Raw genomic sequence first — 16173 nt, 5'->3', positions numbered from 1 at the left:
AACCCAGTGCGGTGCCTTCCTGAAGGAGGAGGCTGAAACCTGCCTTTCCACAGCAAACGCCAGAGCAGCTTCGTTGGGATGGCTGGGACAGCTGTCAGAGGCACCCAGCAGCCCCCAGAGGGAGGATTGCACCCGTGGGTGTTGGGGGAAGGATGCAGCTGGCTCAGTGCCTGAGGGTGATGGGGATGAGGCAGGGTTGTGGCTCTGCATAGGATGTGTTAGCTGTGCGGTGGCAGGGCTCCTCTGGGCAGCCTGTCCCCAGGGAGCAGCTTGGCCCCTGGAAAACAATCTCTGTGCTGAAAAAATAAATAAAAAAGGAACATGTCTGGTAATTTCATCACATTAAGGGATCCTAAAATCCCATCCACCACGCGCAGCAGCATGCCAGAGGTCTCTGGAGGAGCAGATGCAGCAGGACCGATAAGGATTAGGTGCAAGGAGATGGGGCGGAGGGATTTCTGGGGAAGGGTGAGTTGTGCAGCAGGCAGGTCTGAGAGCCCCATCCTCCGTGACAACAGCCTGGCCAGTGCTGCAGGACCCCAGCCTTTGCCCCCACAGGGCTCAGTCCTCAGCGCTGGTGGGGATGAGCCATGGCATGGGTCCCTTCGGTGCACCGTGGGAGCGCAGGCGATGCCCCACATGCTAACAAGGAGGTCCAGGAGCTGCCGTTGGTGAGGATGGTCCCCACAGGCAGCTCCTCAGCGACAGCCGGGATGTCTGTGTTCATTATGCACATCCCTTTCATGCTGCCTTCATTATTCGCGTGCTATCTAGTGTCATTAAGATATCAAGTTCATTTAGGTACATCCACTTTGGCAGTTTAATTATGTCTGGGTACTACTCTGTATTTTATTCATGGACTATCTGGGGGCGGTTGTCAAACACAAGCCCAGGAGATAAAGGTTCAGTGGCTGCAGAATGCTAATGTCCTGCTGGTTCCCTTTTGACAAATACACATGCCGGTTATTACCAAACTGATTATTTCATTCATTAACACCACATACATCAGCTCCCTTCACCCAGTATTATTGTATACATTCATCTTTTCATAAACAATTACCTGACAAGGTTGGGAAAGGCAAGTACTGGTGAATTAATGCTCCGATGGGAAGTTGCTGGTGTGGGTTAGTAACAAGGTGCTGGGGGGTTGTGGAATGTCCCGTTAGCGTGAGCGCTTCATTAATCAAATTAGGGACAATAGCACGTCACATGTGCGCCGTGTTTCCCAACAATACCAACCCCGTTTGCATTGTGCTGGGGGCTCAGCAGACAGGGATCCCCCATCCAGTTCTGCAGTGATGGGGGAGATGAAATGAAAGCACAGGGACCAGTGGGAAGGCTTGGGGAGAATTCACCGCAGGCAGACCATGGTGTGCATTTCTCATCAGCCCTTTGCTGGTGTATTATTACTATTACTGTTGTGAAGAACATTTACATGAGAACAGGTTCTTTTGTTTATTGTTTGTGCTTTTTTCCCCCTGTCTTCCTCCTAAGGCTTTCCTGGAGCTGTAGCCCTCCATGATAACATTAGCAGTGGTGGTGGGAATGATTAAGATACTGGATCTTCTTTCTACATTTTGTAACTGTAAAAGGCTGGTGATGAAGGGAAAAAAGTACAGGGAGGCATGAACAGGGAAAAATGAACCATGAAGTACACAGTTCCTGCAGCTTTCTTAGTGTTCATGGTGAAACCCACTGGAGAGGACTCCTGATAGGGCTAACACACAGCCCGTGAGGCTTCGTTGTGTTGTTGGTCCCCTATTTATTTCCTTCAAGACATCGTAGGCTTGATGGTTTCCACAGACAAGCTCACACAGCCTCCGATCCAGAGGAGGAGCAGCTGCAGGCAGCCACCAACACAGCCAGAATCAATCCCGCCTTTCACTCAAGCAGACGCGCTCAGAAAGTGACGCTTCAGGGGTCGCGCTTCTGCTCCTCTCCTGCAGAGACTCTGCAAACTAAATAAAGGAGCCAAGTGAGAGGTAAGTGCCTAACTCCCTTAGGCCCCTTTGAGAGAAGCCCTGCTGGAATCAGTAAGCAGCTTTTGCTGTGCCTTTGCAAAAGCATTAATCCTCCTCCCTATCTCCACCAGTCTCTTTGATCACACTTCAACATCTTCATCTCTGGGGGTCCTCTCTGGGCTTTCCAGAGTGACTTAAGAGCAGTTGTCTCGCTGCTTCTTGGGGAGACCTGGGCTCCCAAGACACAGAGTCACCTTTCAGAGCTCCACCATGGCTCTCTGTACTGGAATGGAAAGATAGAGGGTCCCACTGGTGCTGCTGCCCTGCCACAGCGTGGTTCTGAAGACCCTGGTGCTGAGTGTCACCATGGGCTTAGCCTGTTCTTCCTGCCTTTTCCCAGGGGAACACAGTGAAAGGGGGCACGACCAGGCTGTGTTTGTGAGTGCTGAGAAAAGAAGGGAGGAGGGTTGGTCTTGCTAAGCTGGGCAGCCCTGGAGAACACAAAGCTGGGGGTCATCTTCAGGAGCTGATCTTCAGCCCTCAGCCCATGCCAGTTTGGTGCTGAGTGAGGAAGATGAGGCTTTATTGGTGTGGATCTGAATGATTCAAGTTGACTCCTGAAGCTGAAGTGACTAATCCCTTTGGGTTTTTTTTTTTTTTCATCCATCCATTCATGTTCCAGAGAGCACTTTGCTTGCTTTTCTCTCTTTTCTGTCCTGTTCTGTTTTATGTTACTGAGCTGGATTCACTCTTAGAAACTTTGGTGTCACAGTCTCTGTGCCCTCCCATCCTCCCCAGTGCAGGGACATGATGGGGAGCATGGAGCGAACCCACAGACCAGCCAGACCAGGATGCTGAGTCTTCTTCCTTCACCTGCTGTACAATCCCCTCCTGAAGTCTAGATCTGCCACCAAGTGAAACTTCCCAAAATACATCAGATGACTCTGTCTGATGCTGGGTTAGGCGCTGATGCATTCCCTGGGAGGAGGTGGAATAGCTGAGCAGAGAAAAAAGCTCTTAATGCCCAACCTTGTGAGCTGTGGCTAAAATCCCTTAACAGATGGTGGGGCTGGAAGAGGCTGGGCTGCAATTGCTCAGCACAGTTTTTTCATGGATTTATTATTTTTTACTAGCCCCTGCCTTGGCCAAAACTTGCAAATTAGGCTAGAAGGAATCTTTTTCAGCTTCCTATTTTTCTGGAGACTTTTTGCCCTCTTTGCACTTGACTGCTTTGCTCTGGGAATGAAAGTAGGGAGGCCTTTCCCAGCCATTAAAGTTTCATTTAGCAAAAGGACAAAGAATTGGCATGGGAAGGATGAAGAATGGCTGCAAGGGTAAACTTGTGTGACTCCATATATTTTAGATCACAGCCTGAGGTCAGGCTCTCTTTTTTTATAATACAGACAGAGGATTTTTTTTGGCCTTGCAGCAGGAGGAAATGTGTAGTGATATATAAGAAGTCACTTCTTGACATAATTTAAGAAACAGCCTCTGTTCTCCAAGGAAGGGGGTGTCCTTTGAGGTGCCTGGCTCTTCCATAAAGCAGTGCACAAACACAAATACACATGAAGCATCTCCAGCAGTATTGGGCATATCACAGCATTTTCCAGACCTTTATGGCCTCTGCTGCTTATTGTTTAGGACTCTACAACAGTGTCTCAGAGGATGGATCCTTCTACCTCTGGAGAGAAAGCCCAGTTGCCAGACCATTTCCTTCCAGGGACACAGGGGTATCCAACACTCCCAAGAGTGGCCAAATGAGTCTCAGCCCCTGAACTCACTGCCCATTTCCAGTATTATTTCTCTGCCTCTGGATTTGGCTGCTTTAATTTAGTGACTTTAATTCCTGCACTCACTGAGGACTTTTGGTCTCTCAGGTCTGGTGGGATTTCTCCTCCACCTCCAGAGGATGGAGAAACACCTTCTTCTCCCATATCACGTCCATTCAGTGGTTTTCCATGTACTGCCAACTTCCAGGCAATGTTCCCCTTCACATTGCCTGCAGCTTCTCAACCACTGCCCCAGTGCCCATCCTAGCTCCTCTTCCATCCTCTTCTTCCATGGGAAGAACTCATGCATTGCTCTGTGTCTGCGTGGCTGAAGGTGAGCGTGTGTTTGTGCCAAAGAAAAATGAGGCAGACATGGAAAACAAGCAAATCACATTATATACTGCAGCAAAATGTAGCTCCCAGGGGAGAGAGATAATACAGTGAGAGACAAAGGAACAATAGACTTTGCTGGCCTGAGCACTCACTTGATTGTGGCTTTTCTGGAATTACTCTTGACTTCTTCTGCGTGAGTGGAGAATCAGCCTGGGAGCTGATAAGAGACCTGGATGTGGTCTGGGGGCTGTGGTGGGGATGTGCATCGTTTCATATGGAGCCCTTGCTGTAGGTATTGCTCTTAGGGGGAGATTCTTGCTCTGCACACAGCATAAAGGATGGGAAGTGTTTTAGAGCTGGCTGTGATTTTTGTGGTTTGGAGGGACTTTGTTGATTTACATTCCCATGTAGGGGTGAGTGCCATCAGCAGTGGGAAGGAGGCAGTGGAGATTCCCTGCATTTCAGATGCAGAAAGAGGCATCAGGATGAAACCCCTGGCATTAACCATGCATAGTGCTCCCCCCTGGACACATCTGGGGCTTGGGTGCTTGCAAGACACGACAGGGCTGTTGCTCCCTGGGTTTGCAGAGAGCTGAGCGGGGGCTCAGGGCCAGGGTAAGGCAAAGGCCATCTGAGTGCAGCAGGGAACCAAAACACCCAGCCAGGATGCTCTGCTGGGGACTCCCCCAGATTCCCTCTGCAGAGGCAGCCAGTACTTTGAGATATGTTTCAGACTTCCCTTCTGTCCTCCTCCTTTCCTCTCTTTCTTAATGTCTTCTTTTTCCTTCTTTCCTTCCTTGCCCAGGGAGGGGGTTGAGTCACCTTCCCTGGATGTGTTTAAAAAAAGGGTGGATGAGGTACTTAGGGATCTGGTTTAGCTTAGGATGGGAATGGTTGGACTTGATGATCTTAAAGGTCTTTTCCAACCTTGTGATTCTCTGATGCCTTTTTTCCTTTCCATATCTTACTTCTTTTTTTTTTCTTTCAATCTCTCTTTTCCTTTCTCTTGCTTGCTTTCCCTTTCTGTCTGTCTTTCCACCTTTCAGCAAATTCCAGGAAGGCATCAGTTGTCTTTAACACCCAAAGGAGAAATCGAAGGGAAGGGTTCAATTACTGGCATGAAAAATGAGTCTCCTAACCCAGGTCTATCCATTCGCTAGTTGTGCTTGTTTTAAAACTGAATTATAGAGACTGCACATTTTTTTCTGCAGACAAATGCATTAATTTTTCTCAAAACAGACAAGAGGGAAGCAGAGGGAAAAATAAGATAATAAGAGTTTCCCCAGTGATTTATATGCCTTTGTGAAAAATAATGGGGGCAGGCGGCAGCGCGCCCCGGCAGCCCGTGGGGGAAGGGGCAGGGGGGGTGGCAGGAACGACTGCAAGGAAAACTGCCAGAAGTCCAAGTAGGATTGTTGGTTTTAGATGATATAAGATCACTTTATGTCTCTAGCTGGCTTGAAAAATCTCTCTTTCCCTCTCTCTATATACACACATAAAATATATGCCATATGATGCACTTAAAATCAGCCCAGGCTACACTGTTTATACAGGAAAGGATTGTGTTTCTTGCCGACCTCTCCCCAGCCCTCCTTCTTCTGCTGAAGGATAAACTGGGACCTTTAGAAAACAAAGTGGTGGCTACAATTTTTAACAGATTTGCTCTTGCATATATTTACATAGGGCAGGCCAGCCCTTCCCCAGGGCTGGCTGCCTGCACTCCTGGGCAAGAAACCACAGGGGTTGAGTTTATTTTTTTTTTTATCTGTTCACTTTAGTGTGATTTATATACTAAAAGAGATATTTTTATTGTAGTGCATAGTAAATTGGGTTTCTTTATTGCTCATGAGAGCTGTTTTCCAAAATTGGACTATTTATATAGTACACTGATTGCAATGTATTTCCCATCTTCATGTCTAAGTGTAGGGAATAAAAAAAATTAGACTGACTTGTATTTTATTTTAAAACTACAACCTCTTTTGAAGTAAGATGGAATGGGTAACGTTTTCTTAAGGAGATGCTGTGGCACTCAGCAGTTCCCAGGAAATCTTCTCTTTTTAGCAAGTAAAAGGCTTTGGGGGGGGGGAACTGGAAGGGTTTGAGGAAGTTTTGGGGTTTGCCCTTTGGTGTCATCCATGGGAAACGAGTCCAGGACGCCAAAGGCTGCTGGGGCTGTGGCACCTGTGCTGATATTTCTCTCCAGTTAATTATAGAAATGATTCAGTGAAATTATTCCCCATTGGTTTCTGACTAGAAAGTCATAGAATCACAGACTGGTCTGGGTTGGAAGGGACCCCAAGGATCACAGAGCTCCAACCCCCCTGCCACAGGCAGGGACACCAACCTCCAGGCCTGGAGCTACACAAGGTTGCCCAGGGCATCCACCCCCTCTCTAGGCAGCCTATTCCAGCCCTTCACCACTCTCTCTGTAAAGAACTTCCCCCTAATATCTAATTTAAACCTTCCATCCTTCAGCTTCACTCCACCCTTCTTGTCCTGCCATTATCTGCCCTTTTAACAAGCTGATTCCCCTCCTGTTCCTCTGCTCCCTTCAGGGACTGGGAGGCTGCAATGAGGTCCCCCCACAGCCTTCTCTTCTCCAGGCTGAACCAGCACAGCTCCCTCAGCCTCTCTCCATAGGGGAGCTGCTCCAGCCCTCTGATCCATCTTTGTGGTTCCTCTGACCCCTCTCCAGTTCCACATCTTTCTTGTACTGGGGGCCCCAGCACTGGACACAGGACTGCAGCTGGGATGGGAATCCCATGGTGTTCAGACGGATACAAGAGCGGAAGGAGGCTGGAAGTGATGCTTTAAAGCAAAACCTGAAGCTGTTCCAGGGCAGATGGTTAATTGTGTGGACTGGTTTATTTGTCTAATGCAAATCACATCCCCTTTTCCCATGGCACCAGGGGAACGGGGTTCCTGTTTGTTTTGCTAAAAGCTGGGCTGAGATTTCACCACATCTTCTGCAGCTCCCATGTGGAGGTCCCCTGCAGCCAGAATCACTGCATCTCCAGGGCTGGTGGTGAGGAGAAACATCAACTCCCATGGAGAAGAGCTGGGATGGGGATAAGCTGCCAACATCGTGTTGGTTTGCAGGATTCAGCCTCCCATCTTCATGGCTCCAAGTCTGTGCAGGTGCTTTAGTGGATGGCAGCCTTCATTCACAAGGACAGTAGAACCTAAATTCATAGAGCAAAACTAAGATTTGAAGTGAAAACCCAGGCCCTGGAACAGCTGTATGCAAACAGCATGCATTCAGCAATCATAAGGCAGTTCAGAAAGCATAGTATAAGACATGTATTTCAGCATAACACTGCTATTTCATGTCTCTTGAAGAAGAGTCTTCCACCACCCACCCTTAAGACTCTATCTGTAGCCCAACCATAACAGTAAGATGTTAAATTCTAATTAGGGAGCAAAACCTAATGTTATTTTAGAGTACAGCAGGTTTTGGAACTGCTAAATTAAAATCCCAACTGATTAATTTCCCTATGTGGAATACACCAGTTATACAGAAATAATAAACCATATTAGCAGCTCCCAGACTGTGGAACATCCCAGGGTCTCCTCTCAGCTGTCGTCTGCACATCTTCTCCATGGCACCCATTTTCAGCAAAGCTGCTTCTGCAGTACTAAGATAAAAAGTTGATGTAAGAGCAAGGATAGGCAAGTACAAACCAAATTATTTCAAACAGAACAAGAAAATCAACATTTTAACATAGCACACACAAGCCAAGAGTCATTGGCAGAACGAGAGAAACACCAAGACCACTCTGGCAGTAGCCTTCTGCCATCCCAAAGCCAGGCACTGGTGTGCTATGGGTCTGGACCAGGAGGGCGTTTCAGGGGGTTCCCAACTTTCCCAAATGAGTCTAATTGAAGCCTAAAGAGATTTTGCACAGATTCATGGCTTTTCAAAGGAGAAATTTGCATATTAATAAGAAGCTGTTCAGACTGATTGGCTTAATGTGTTTGGGGTAAGTATAATTAAATGTCAAGGGAAATATATCATGAAGTAATGAAGCTGAAGCTAATTTATCAAAAAATGAGTCCTAGAGAGCGAGACATTTCCAATAATAAACAGTTCTTTAACCTTCCTCTTTAAAATGATTTGCTTAGTCAGGGCTGAAATGTGTCGTCTCGAAGATGCTCGTGTGAGAGAGACGTGAGGTGGGTACTGGTTTTGGGGTGGAGGTTTTTGCCATGTTCTCCCCAGTACAGACCACTCTGCCCTAGGACCCCATGGCTGAGCACATCAAGAGGGTTCACCCAGGTCTGGGGGCAGCCCTGGTCCCCCTCCAAGGCCACCAGTAGCACCTGGGAGGGTGTTTTTTTGGGGGGGATGTGCACGTGTAACACTTCAGGGGTGCTCTTAGGGAAGAAGGAGAAGTTGGACTGCCATTGGCTGCTGCTGTGGGTCTGAGGGGGGACAGGGCAGATGTCCAAGGGTCCCTCTGATTTAGGGAGAGGTCAGCAGCACCAGTGCTGGCTGCATCCTGTGCCAGGCTGTCAGTTGTCTCCTAAACCTCAGAGGGAGCTTAACTGGAAGGAGAGGAGACAGCTCTACTGATAAGATGCTGCCTGACAGATACAGCGTGGAAACAGATGCTGGTGGCTGCAGATGTAATGAGATACATAAATACTGAGACTTGCTCAAATAAACGCTGGCATCCGCCGTAGGGGCGAGACCAGCAGCTCCCAACGGTGTGCTGGCAGCAAGCACAGAGCAGTCAGATTTGGGGGTGGGGGGTGAGAGGCCTTGCCTTGCAAGAGCGTTTTATTGGGGAAGGTGGCATGTTAATCATAGAATCACAGAATCACAGGGCTTGGAAGGGACCTTGACAGACCATCGGGTCCAACTCCTCCTGCCAAAGCAGCTCCCCAGCTCATATTGCACAGGTCGGGGTCTGGATGGGGCTGGAATCTCTCCAGAGAAGGAGACTCCACACCCCCTGGGCAGCCTGTCCCAGGCCTCCCTCACCCTCACAGGGGAAAACTTCTTCCCCATGTTGGTGTGGAACTTTCTGTGCTCCAACTTGCAGCCATTGCCCCTTGTCCTGTCCCCACAGACACTGAAAAGGGGCTGCCCATTCCCCCTGCATCCCATACTGCAGAAGGCTCCTGGGACTGCCCACTGTGTAACTCTACACTCATACCCCATCCTGCAGGCAGAAATTCTGGCTGTGTTTCTACAGAGAAGACAACAGTCTTCCCTCTCTGTTCTTCTAGTCCACAGCATCCACTGCCATGCCAGCCACTTGGTCCTTCACGTGTGGAAGGCAGCGCACAAGGAAGAGAGGAAAAAAACCCATCAGGTGGCACTGAAGGGCACCAGCGTGCCAGCACCCATCTCCCTTGCTGCTTGGGGTTTCAGGTGGTTGATGGAGGGGGTTTTCCCTGAAGCCTGGGACACTGCTGGCTCCCAGAGATGAAGGGAATGTCTTTTTTCTCCTCCTCCTCCTCTTCTTCCCATACACAAAGACATGATAATTTTGCACGAGGAAGCCAACTTCATTTTTAACCACACTGCTGCTCCGTGGTGCAAAGGCAGGATTTGGGATGGGTGTCTGATCCTCCCCGTGACCCCGTGTTACATTTCTGGGAGCAGATTTGGTCCTTCCTTGCCGGAAAGGCTCTTCCGTGGGATTCAAGGTCCTGCAGCTGATAGCAGAGCTGTTGGGCTTTTCCAGAAAGAGCATTTCTTTGATAGAGTTTTTCCTGTGATGACCTCTTTGGTGGCACTTCCTTAAAAACAACGCTTGCCACCACAAAGACTTCCTTTCCCAGCACTGCTGTGGGCTGGGATGTCCCAAACCCCAGCCTGACCCTGGCTATTGAATCCAGAGCAAAGCCAAACTGTAGCTGGTTTAAGCTGAGCAGGGCAGAAAAGAACAGAGGGCAGGTTTCTTCTCTGAAACTCTAAGGTTATTAATTACTGCAATTCATGGGCAACTCAACTCGAGCCACAGAAATGGGGAGGGTCCTTGGATGCTCTGATATCTGCCTGGGTGGGTTTTTCTTCCTCACCATTTCTTTTGCATGTGTCCCACTGCTTGGACCAGTAGCTGAGGATAATGGCAAAGATGGAAAAAGCATCTGGAGGCTGGAGCAAGGTGCCCCCAGCACAGGCTGCCCAGGGATGGTGTCTTGGGGTGCAGCGTAGGGGTAAGCGATGCCCTTCTGCTGTGTCTCATAACCCTGCTGCAGCTTCCAGGCTGCACAAGGAAAAGATCCTGATGGCTGAAGTCTTTGGGAAAGCCCAGCACCACGTGAAACTCCAGCTCCACATTCCTGCTTCGTTCCCATCCTTTATCCAGCGCTAGTTCCTGGGCTGTGTGCCCTTCTGGGGCTGTGAGCAGGTCAGTGGGAGCGTGGCCAGAGATAAGGGTGAACATCCGCATGCTGGGGAAGGGGGGGTGTCTGCAGCCACAGCTCCTCCTCTGCTCCCTCTCTCTGTGGCTGCAGATGGGTGCAGAGAGCACTGAGCCAGCCCAGCAGCGTGCTGGGGGGACATGAGTGATGTCTCCTTGCTGCTGCTGCCACCCAGAGATGCAGGAAACTGTCTCAGGTGGTCATTTGACCCTGGCTCAGGGCCAGATGCCCACCAGATTTTCTTTCTCACTCCCCTTTTCAGCTGGACAGGGGAGAAAATATATATTGAGAGGCTCAGGAGCGGAGATAAGAACAGGGAGAGATCACTCCACAGTCAGCATTATGGGCAAAACAGACTCAACAGGGTCAAACCACCACAGTCCTTTCTGGTGGTGGGTGTGTGCCCCTCTGGCTATGCCTTTGCTGTGCTTGCAGACCCACTCTGCTTGACCCACCTGTGCTGGGTGAAGCTGCAGCTACCCAGCTCTCCTGGGATCAGGACATCAGCGTTTGGGGAGCAGGAGCTGGTCTTTCTCCATCACCACTCATTCACCCTGGGTCATTCCCTGATCTGACACCGAGCTGCTGTGTGCTGCAAGCTGCCAACCCTGTGCTGGGCCAAAGCCATTCCCTGCATCCTCCTCCCCCCCAGTTATAGTGCAGAGCCATGTCAGGCAGTGCACAGACTCACTTCTCTGGGGCAGAAGAGCTTGAGGCAGACCTGGCCATGCACTTGGGTGGAGAAGGATGTGCAGGGCCGTGCAGCTGAGGCTCTATCTTGATGCAGGGCAGCACGAGGAGGGTGATGACAGCATCAGTCCTCTTTAAAGCATGGGGCTGGCACACCTCGTTCCGGATGATCCTTGCAATCCAGCCTGGGTCCTGCATAGCTGGGCTCTGACAGGCTGGTTATTTAGAAGAGATCTCACTAGGACTTCCAGAGAGAAGGCAGTCACCTCCTGGGGTTCAGAGGAGCTGAGTTCTGCCCTTAGCATATGGTTAGGGTGGGTTTTACTAGAGGTCAGAGAGCACGTGGGTTAAATCACTGTAATCACAGCAGCTTTATTTATTGCTTTGGGTTGTGATGGCGTGAGGCCTGGTGAAGAGCTGCCCTTATCTGCCCATGTCAGCCTCCCTCCAGAAGAGATCTGGAGTAGATTTATGTGGGAAAGCCCTGCAGCCAGTCCCTCTGTGGCTGCTTTTAACACCTTGTGTGCTGCACAGGATGTCTGGACATGGCTTGTTCAGCTGGGAGCAAAGCAGCAGTGGGCTTCAAACAGAAAACTCACCTCAGGTTTTCTAGTTCTGATGACCAACAGCTGTTGCCACCTCTGTGGGAGCTCCACAGGGCTGTTCCTCCTCCTTCATGAAACAGGCTGTCACCTCCCCAGCTCTCACTTCTGGACCAGCCAGCGCTTGTTTTCTTCCTAATCACCAGGTTCTCTTGCTGCTTTGAGTTGGTGGGACAGCAGCAGAGGACATCTGAGGCAAATTGGCTCTTTTAACCCATTTCCTCACTCCTGATGGAAGTCCAGATTTTTAAAGGAATCATTATATAGTCCATAGAGAGACCTAAAAGCCACAATAGACATGACACCAAAGATCAGTTCCTGCACTGGAGTGTCAGAGGGTTGGGAGACTGTTACTGGGCTGTCCTAATGTGACACCAGCACCAAAGTGCCAGTGTCAAGGACTGGCACACCAGGGTGAACCATTAAGTCCCAGAGCAGCCCCACACACACTGCTGGGATCCACAGCTGCCTAGTGCTCAGCCCTGGCATCACCCCAACCCTCTGAGGCAGCTGATGTAGCTCCTCTCCCTCAGCCTGGGTACTGGAGGTTTTGCTGCAGCAGCTCCCAGGGAAGGCAAATCCAAACTTGCATTACCAGAGGGAAGTCCTGCAGAGCCCATTGGGGTGGGGAAGGGCCCACTGCCCCCCCCCCAACCAGCAGCCCCACGAGCTCCAGTGGCTTTGGCTGGACACGGGAGCAGCCATCCTGGACGCCTCTGGGGAGAAAGTGTGGACCTGGAAAGGCCAGAGATGAATATGCATGCGTAGCCGAAATCTTCCCTTTGAGGAAAGTCTTCCTCCCCTATTAAGTAATTAAATAAAGCCCCGAGCTCTACTAAAATTAAAATAACAGAATCCATTTATTCTGGCAGGGCCCACTGGTGGCTGCTTTTGCCAAAAACATTTTTGTGGTTCTCGTCTTTTCAAGTGGCTCTTTTGCAATAAAACCCAGATGTCATTAGTCCAGGGAGGCCCCCAGGCAACTGTTTACGTCCATGAAAGATGCCCTTTGTAATTAATTAATCTCCCAAAAGCTGTGGTAGCACATTCCCTGTGGCTCCTGGCATGTCCCTGCCAGCCAGCCCTGGCAGTGGAGGTGTGTGCTCATTCCTGGGAGCTGAAGAAAGCTTTTTGTACTGCAGCCTGGCCGTGGAAGGGGTTAATCTGCTCCTTGGGAAGACACAGCAGAGATTTCAACACTTACCAAACACAAACAGAAGTCAACACGCCTTCCTCTGCCCTCTCCCCATGGTCAGTTCAGCAGCTCCGGCTCCCAGTCAACAGCAACTTCCAGTTGCAGGAGGCTGCGGTACGGGGCAGGGACCAGCTGGGGACCAGGGGCAGGAACAGGGGCACAGCCTGGCTCCTTCGCCCTTTTAGGGCTTGGGTGCTTCCAGGTGACTCTGTCCAAAGCACAGGGCAACAGCACAACAGCTGAGAAATGTGGATGTGGTGCAGATGTGGGGAGGGAGAAGGTGCCTCATGAGACTGCCCTGAGCAAAGAACCAGTGCAAAGAGCCATCCAGCCCAGTACCTCACTGGTATAAGTTAGCATACACTGAAGTGTGCAGGAAGGCTGGTTTGTAGGGCTTCTTCTCCAGTGCTCTCCTCCCAGCTGAGGGGCTGGGGGGCTCCTCAGGGCTGAAGGGGCATTTCATTGCCACCAACTCATTTTATCCACCGTGAACCTGGCCAGTCTGTTTCAGAACCATTCACACTTTAGGCATTTGCAGCATCAGGTGATGGCAAATCCCACTGTGGAATTCACATGTCTGTTGAGCAAGGACCATGCTCATGCTCGTTTCCAACCTGTCTCCACCCTTAGGGTCAGCACCAGTGTTGGACATACTCTGTCATGCACAAGAGCTGTTTCATACCCTTCAGCTTGTTTCTTCTGCATGTCTCAATTGCATGGAGAATCCCCTGAACAAAATCCTCAGCAGCCAGCAACAAAGGTTCGGCTTCTCTAGGACCATGTCTTTGCTCAGCCCCTCTGTAATGTGCTTGCAAAGGGAAAGAATTACTTCAGGAAGGGTCGGTCCTCGCTGCCTCATTTGTAACGTAGCGACTCAGCCTGGGGTTTGGTTGTTATTGGTGTTTTCAGCTGTTGTTGGCTTTTCATTGTTGCTTTTTTGATAGATGAGTTTAATTTTGCTGGCATATTGCACAGGTTTGCAAACCAGATGTTGCTGCTGCAAGACAGTAACAATAAAGCAGGCGGGGAGCAGTTCATCACGGCACACGGGAGGCGCAACCGCAGCGAGGTCAAAGACGGGGGGTCGGGGCTGAGGGGGGGGATGTGGGTCCCTGCTCCTCAGGACCCAGGGGCCACAGTTGCCATGAGAACTACTGGTGGCATGGTGGTGAACCTCGCCGGCACTGCAGCCACCAGCCATCCATCTCCAACCCACCTCCCCCAACCCCGGGGAAAGACTGGACCATTGGAAGGAGACCAAGCTGTGGGGACTGTGGGGGCTGGGGAAACAAGCTCTGGAAGAAGGGATGGGTTTGTGTAATGAAATGGGGATGGTGTGAACACTTGGCATTTGCAGATGCTGGTTCCTGCCTAGGGTGATACACAGGGCAGTGGGAGCGGGAGGGGATGGGATTGGTGTGACAGGCAAGGGGAGCGAGGAGAGGTGCTGGGAGCACCGTGGAGGAGCAGACAAATGGCCCCTTATATGGCTCCTGCACTCTCCTGGCTTTCCCACCTTTAACACAGAGGAGCCCAGGTTATCCTGTAGCCAAATCCATTGGTCCTTTAGCAAATCACACCCAATGCCTGGCCCAGGAGGGCTCTGCACCCACGAGGGGACCATGGAGCAGGATCGACCCTGGCTGAGCTTCAAGCCCCCTCCCACTCCTGCCTGGGAGAGCTTCCCAAAGCAGCCTCCGCGTAGGATTTCTTTGGATGGAGGGAAATCACTGAGATTGGGGGCTGATACTGCACATTTTTATGTGACATCAGCTTGCTGCCACCTTGAAAATACCAAAAAGATAGAGTCCTACACCTTGCTGAAAGTGAGTGTTATTACTCCAGAAAGTTGCTGTTACTTGGGGAATTGAAGCCAATGTGCAGGAAGCCCCAGTGTGGGCAGGAAGGAATTTAAAGGGGTAGGGCACCGGGATTGTAGAGATGTGCTGCATTCTCACAGTCCCATTGCAAGAAGGGAGGTGGGATCCCCCTCAAGAGGCCCCTTAGAGGTCTCGAGTAGGTAAAATGGATTTCAGATTTTGGGCTAACTAAATAGGCAGCCCAAGGAGGTGGGGAATCAGGAGTGTGTTCAGATGCTTTGCTGAATCAGCATTATGGGCCTCTTGACAGTCCACACTAGGAGGAAAGCATGCTGGTTCTGGAGGCATGAGGCTTGGGAACATCTGCCCTCTGTACCCAGGACATTCCTGGAGCACTGCCTGCCCTTGGTTCCCCCCACACTGCCAGAGGTATCTGGCACTAACGTGTCCCTCTCTGCCTCTCTTGCAGGGACCTCATGCCCAGGACCCTGGAGGGACAGATCACCATGGAGAAGACCCCCAGCTACTTCGTCACCAAGGAGGCCCCAGCCCGCATCTCCTCCATGTCCAAGGGCACGAAGCTCATCGTGGTGGTGCGGGACCCGGTGACCAGAGCCATCTCGGACTACACCCAGACGCTCTCCAAGAAGCCCGATATCCCCACCTTTGAGAGCCTGACCTTCAAAAACAGGACTACGGGCCTAATCGACACCTCGTGGAGCGCCATCCAGATTGGCATCTATGCCAAGCACCTGGAGAACTGGCTCCTCTACTTCCCCATCGGGCAGATCCTCTTCGTCAGCGGGGAGAGGCTGATCAGCGACCCCGCGGGGGAGCTGGGCAGGGTCCAGGACTTTCTGGGCCTCAAGAGGATCATCACCGACAAACACTTCTACTTCAACAAAACCAAGGGCTTCCCGTGCCTGAAGAAAGCGGAAGGCAGCAGCAAACCCCACTGCCTGGGGAAGACCAAAGGCAGGACCCACCCCGACATAGACCAGGAGGTGGTGCAGAGACTGCGGGACTTCTACCGGCCCTTCAACATGAAGTTCTACCAGATGACGGGGCAGGACTTCGGCTGGGACTGAGGCTGAGAAAAATAATTTAAGAAAAGGAAAATATAATATATATTTTTTTTACATATCAGTAGAGAGGGGGAAAATACAGAAAAAAAAAATAGTTGTGCTAAAACATGAGGTTTTTTTTTTCTTTTGACATACTGCTTTGTTTTCTTTCTTCTCTCGGAGATGAGGTGATGTGTCTGTCCAGGAAAGGAGGCTGTTGAGAGCACTGGTCCTGTTGACATCACATGTGGCTCAGCTGCTTCCTTAGATGGGCCCAAGGTTTAGCACTGTAAAAAAATAAAAGCAAGTCCAAAGTTCTTAGATGTCCTCAGGTCCATCTCCAGAAGTGACAGGGGTGCTTGGG

General features: G+C 50.6%; 1 protein-coding gene across 1 annotated transcript in view; it reads left to right on the top strand.

The window, feature by feature from the left end:
• The window catches only part of LOC311199515 (heparan sulfate glucosamine 3-O-sulfotransferase 3A1-like), a gene marked incomplete at its 3' end in the record, with an annotated part of 30154 nt that extends 14321 nt beyond the window's left edge, over nt 1–15833 (top strand). The window contains exon 2 of the mRNA XM_084273625.1: nt 15215–15833. Within this exon, the coding sequence (XP_084129751.1) occupies nt 15215–15833 (619 nt within the window). The remainder of the gene's footprint in view (nt 1–15214) is intronic.
• Nucleotides 15834–16173: the final 340 nt, after the last annotated feature.

The sequence above is a fragment of the Gallinula chloropus genome (genome assembly GCF_964237585.1).
Source record: "Gallinula chloropus genome assembly, chromosome: 20".
NCBI lineage: Eukaryota > Metazoa > Chordata > Aves > Gruiformes > Rallidae > Gallinula > Gallinula chloropus.
Note: the sequence above shows the minus strand (reverse complement) of the source record. Positions and strands in the feature narration are given on the sequence as shown.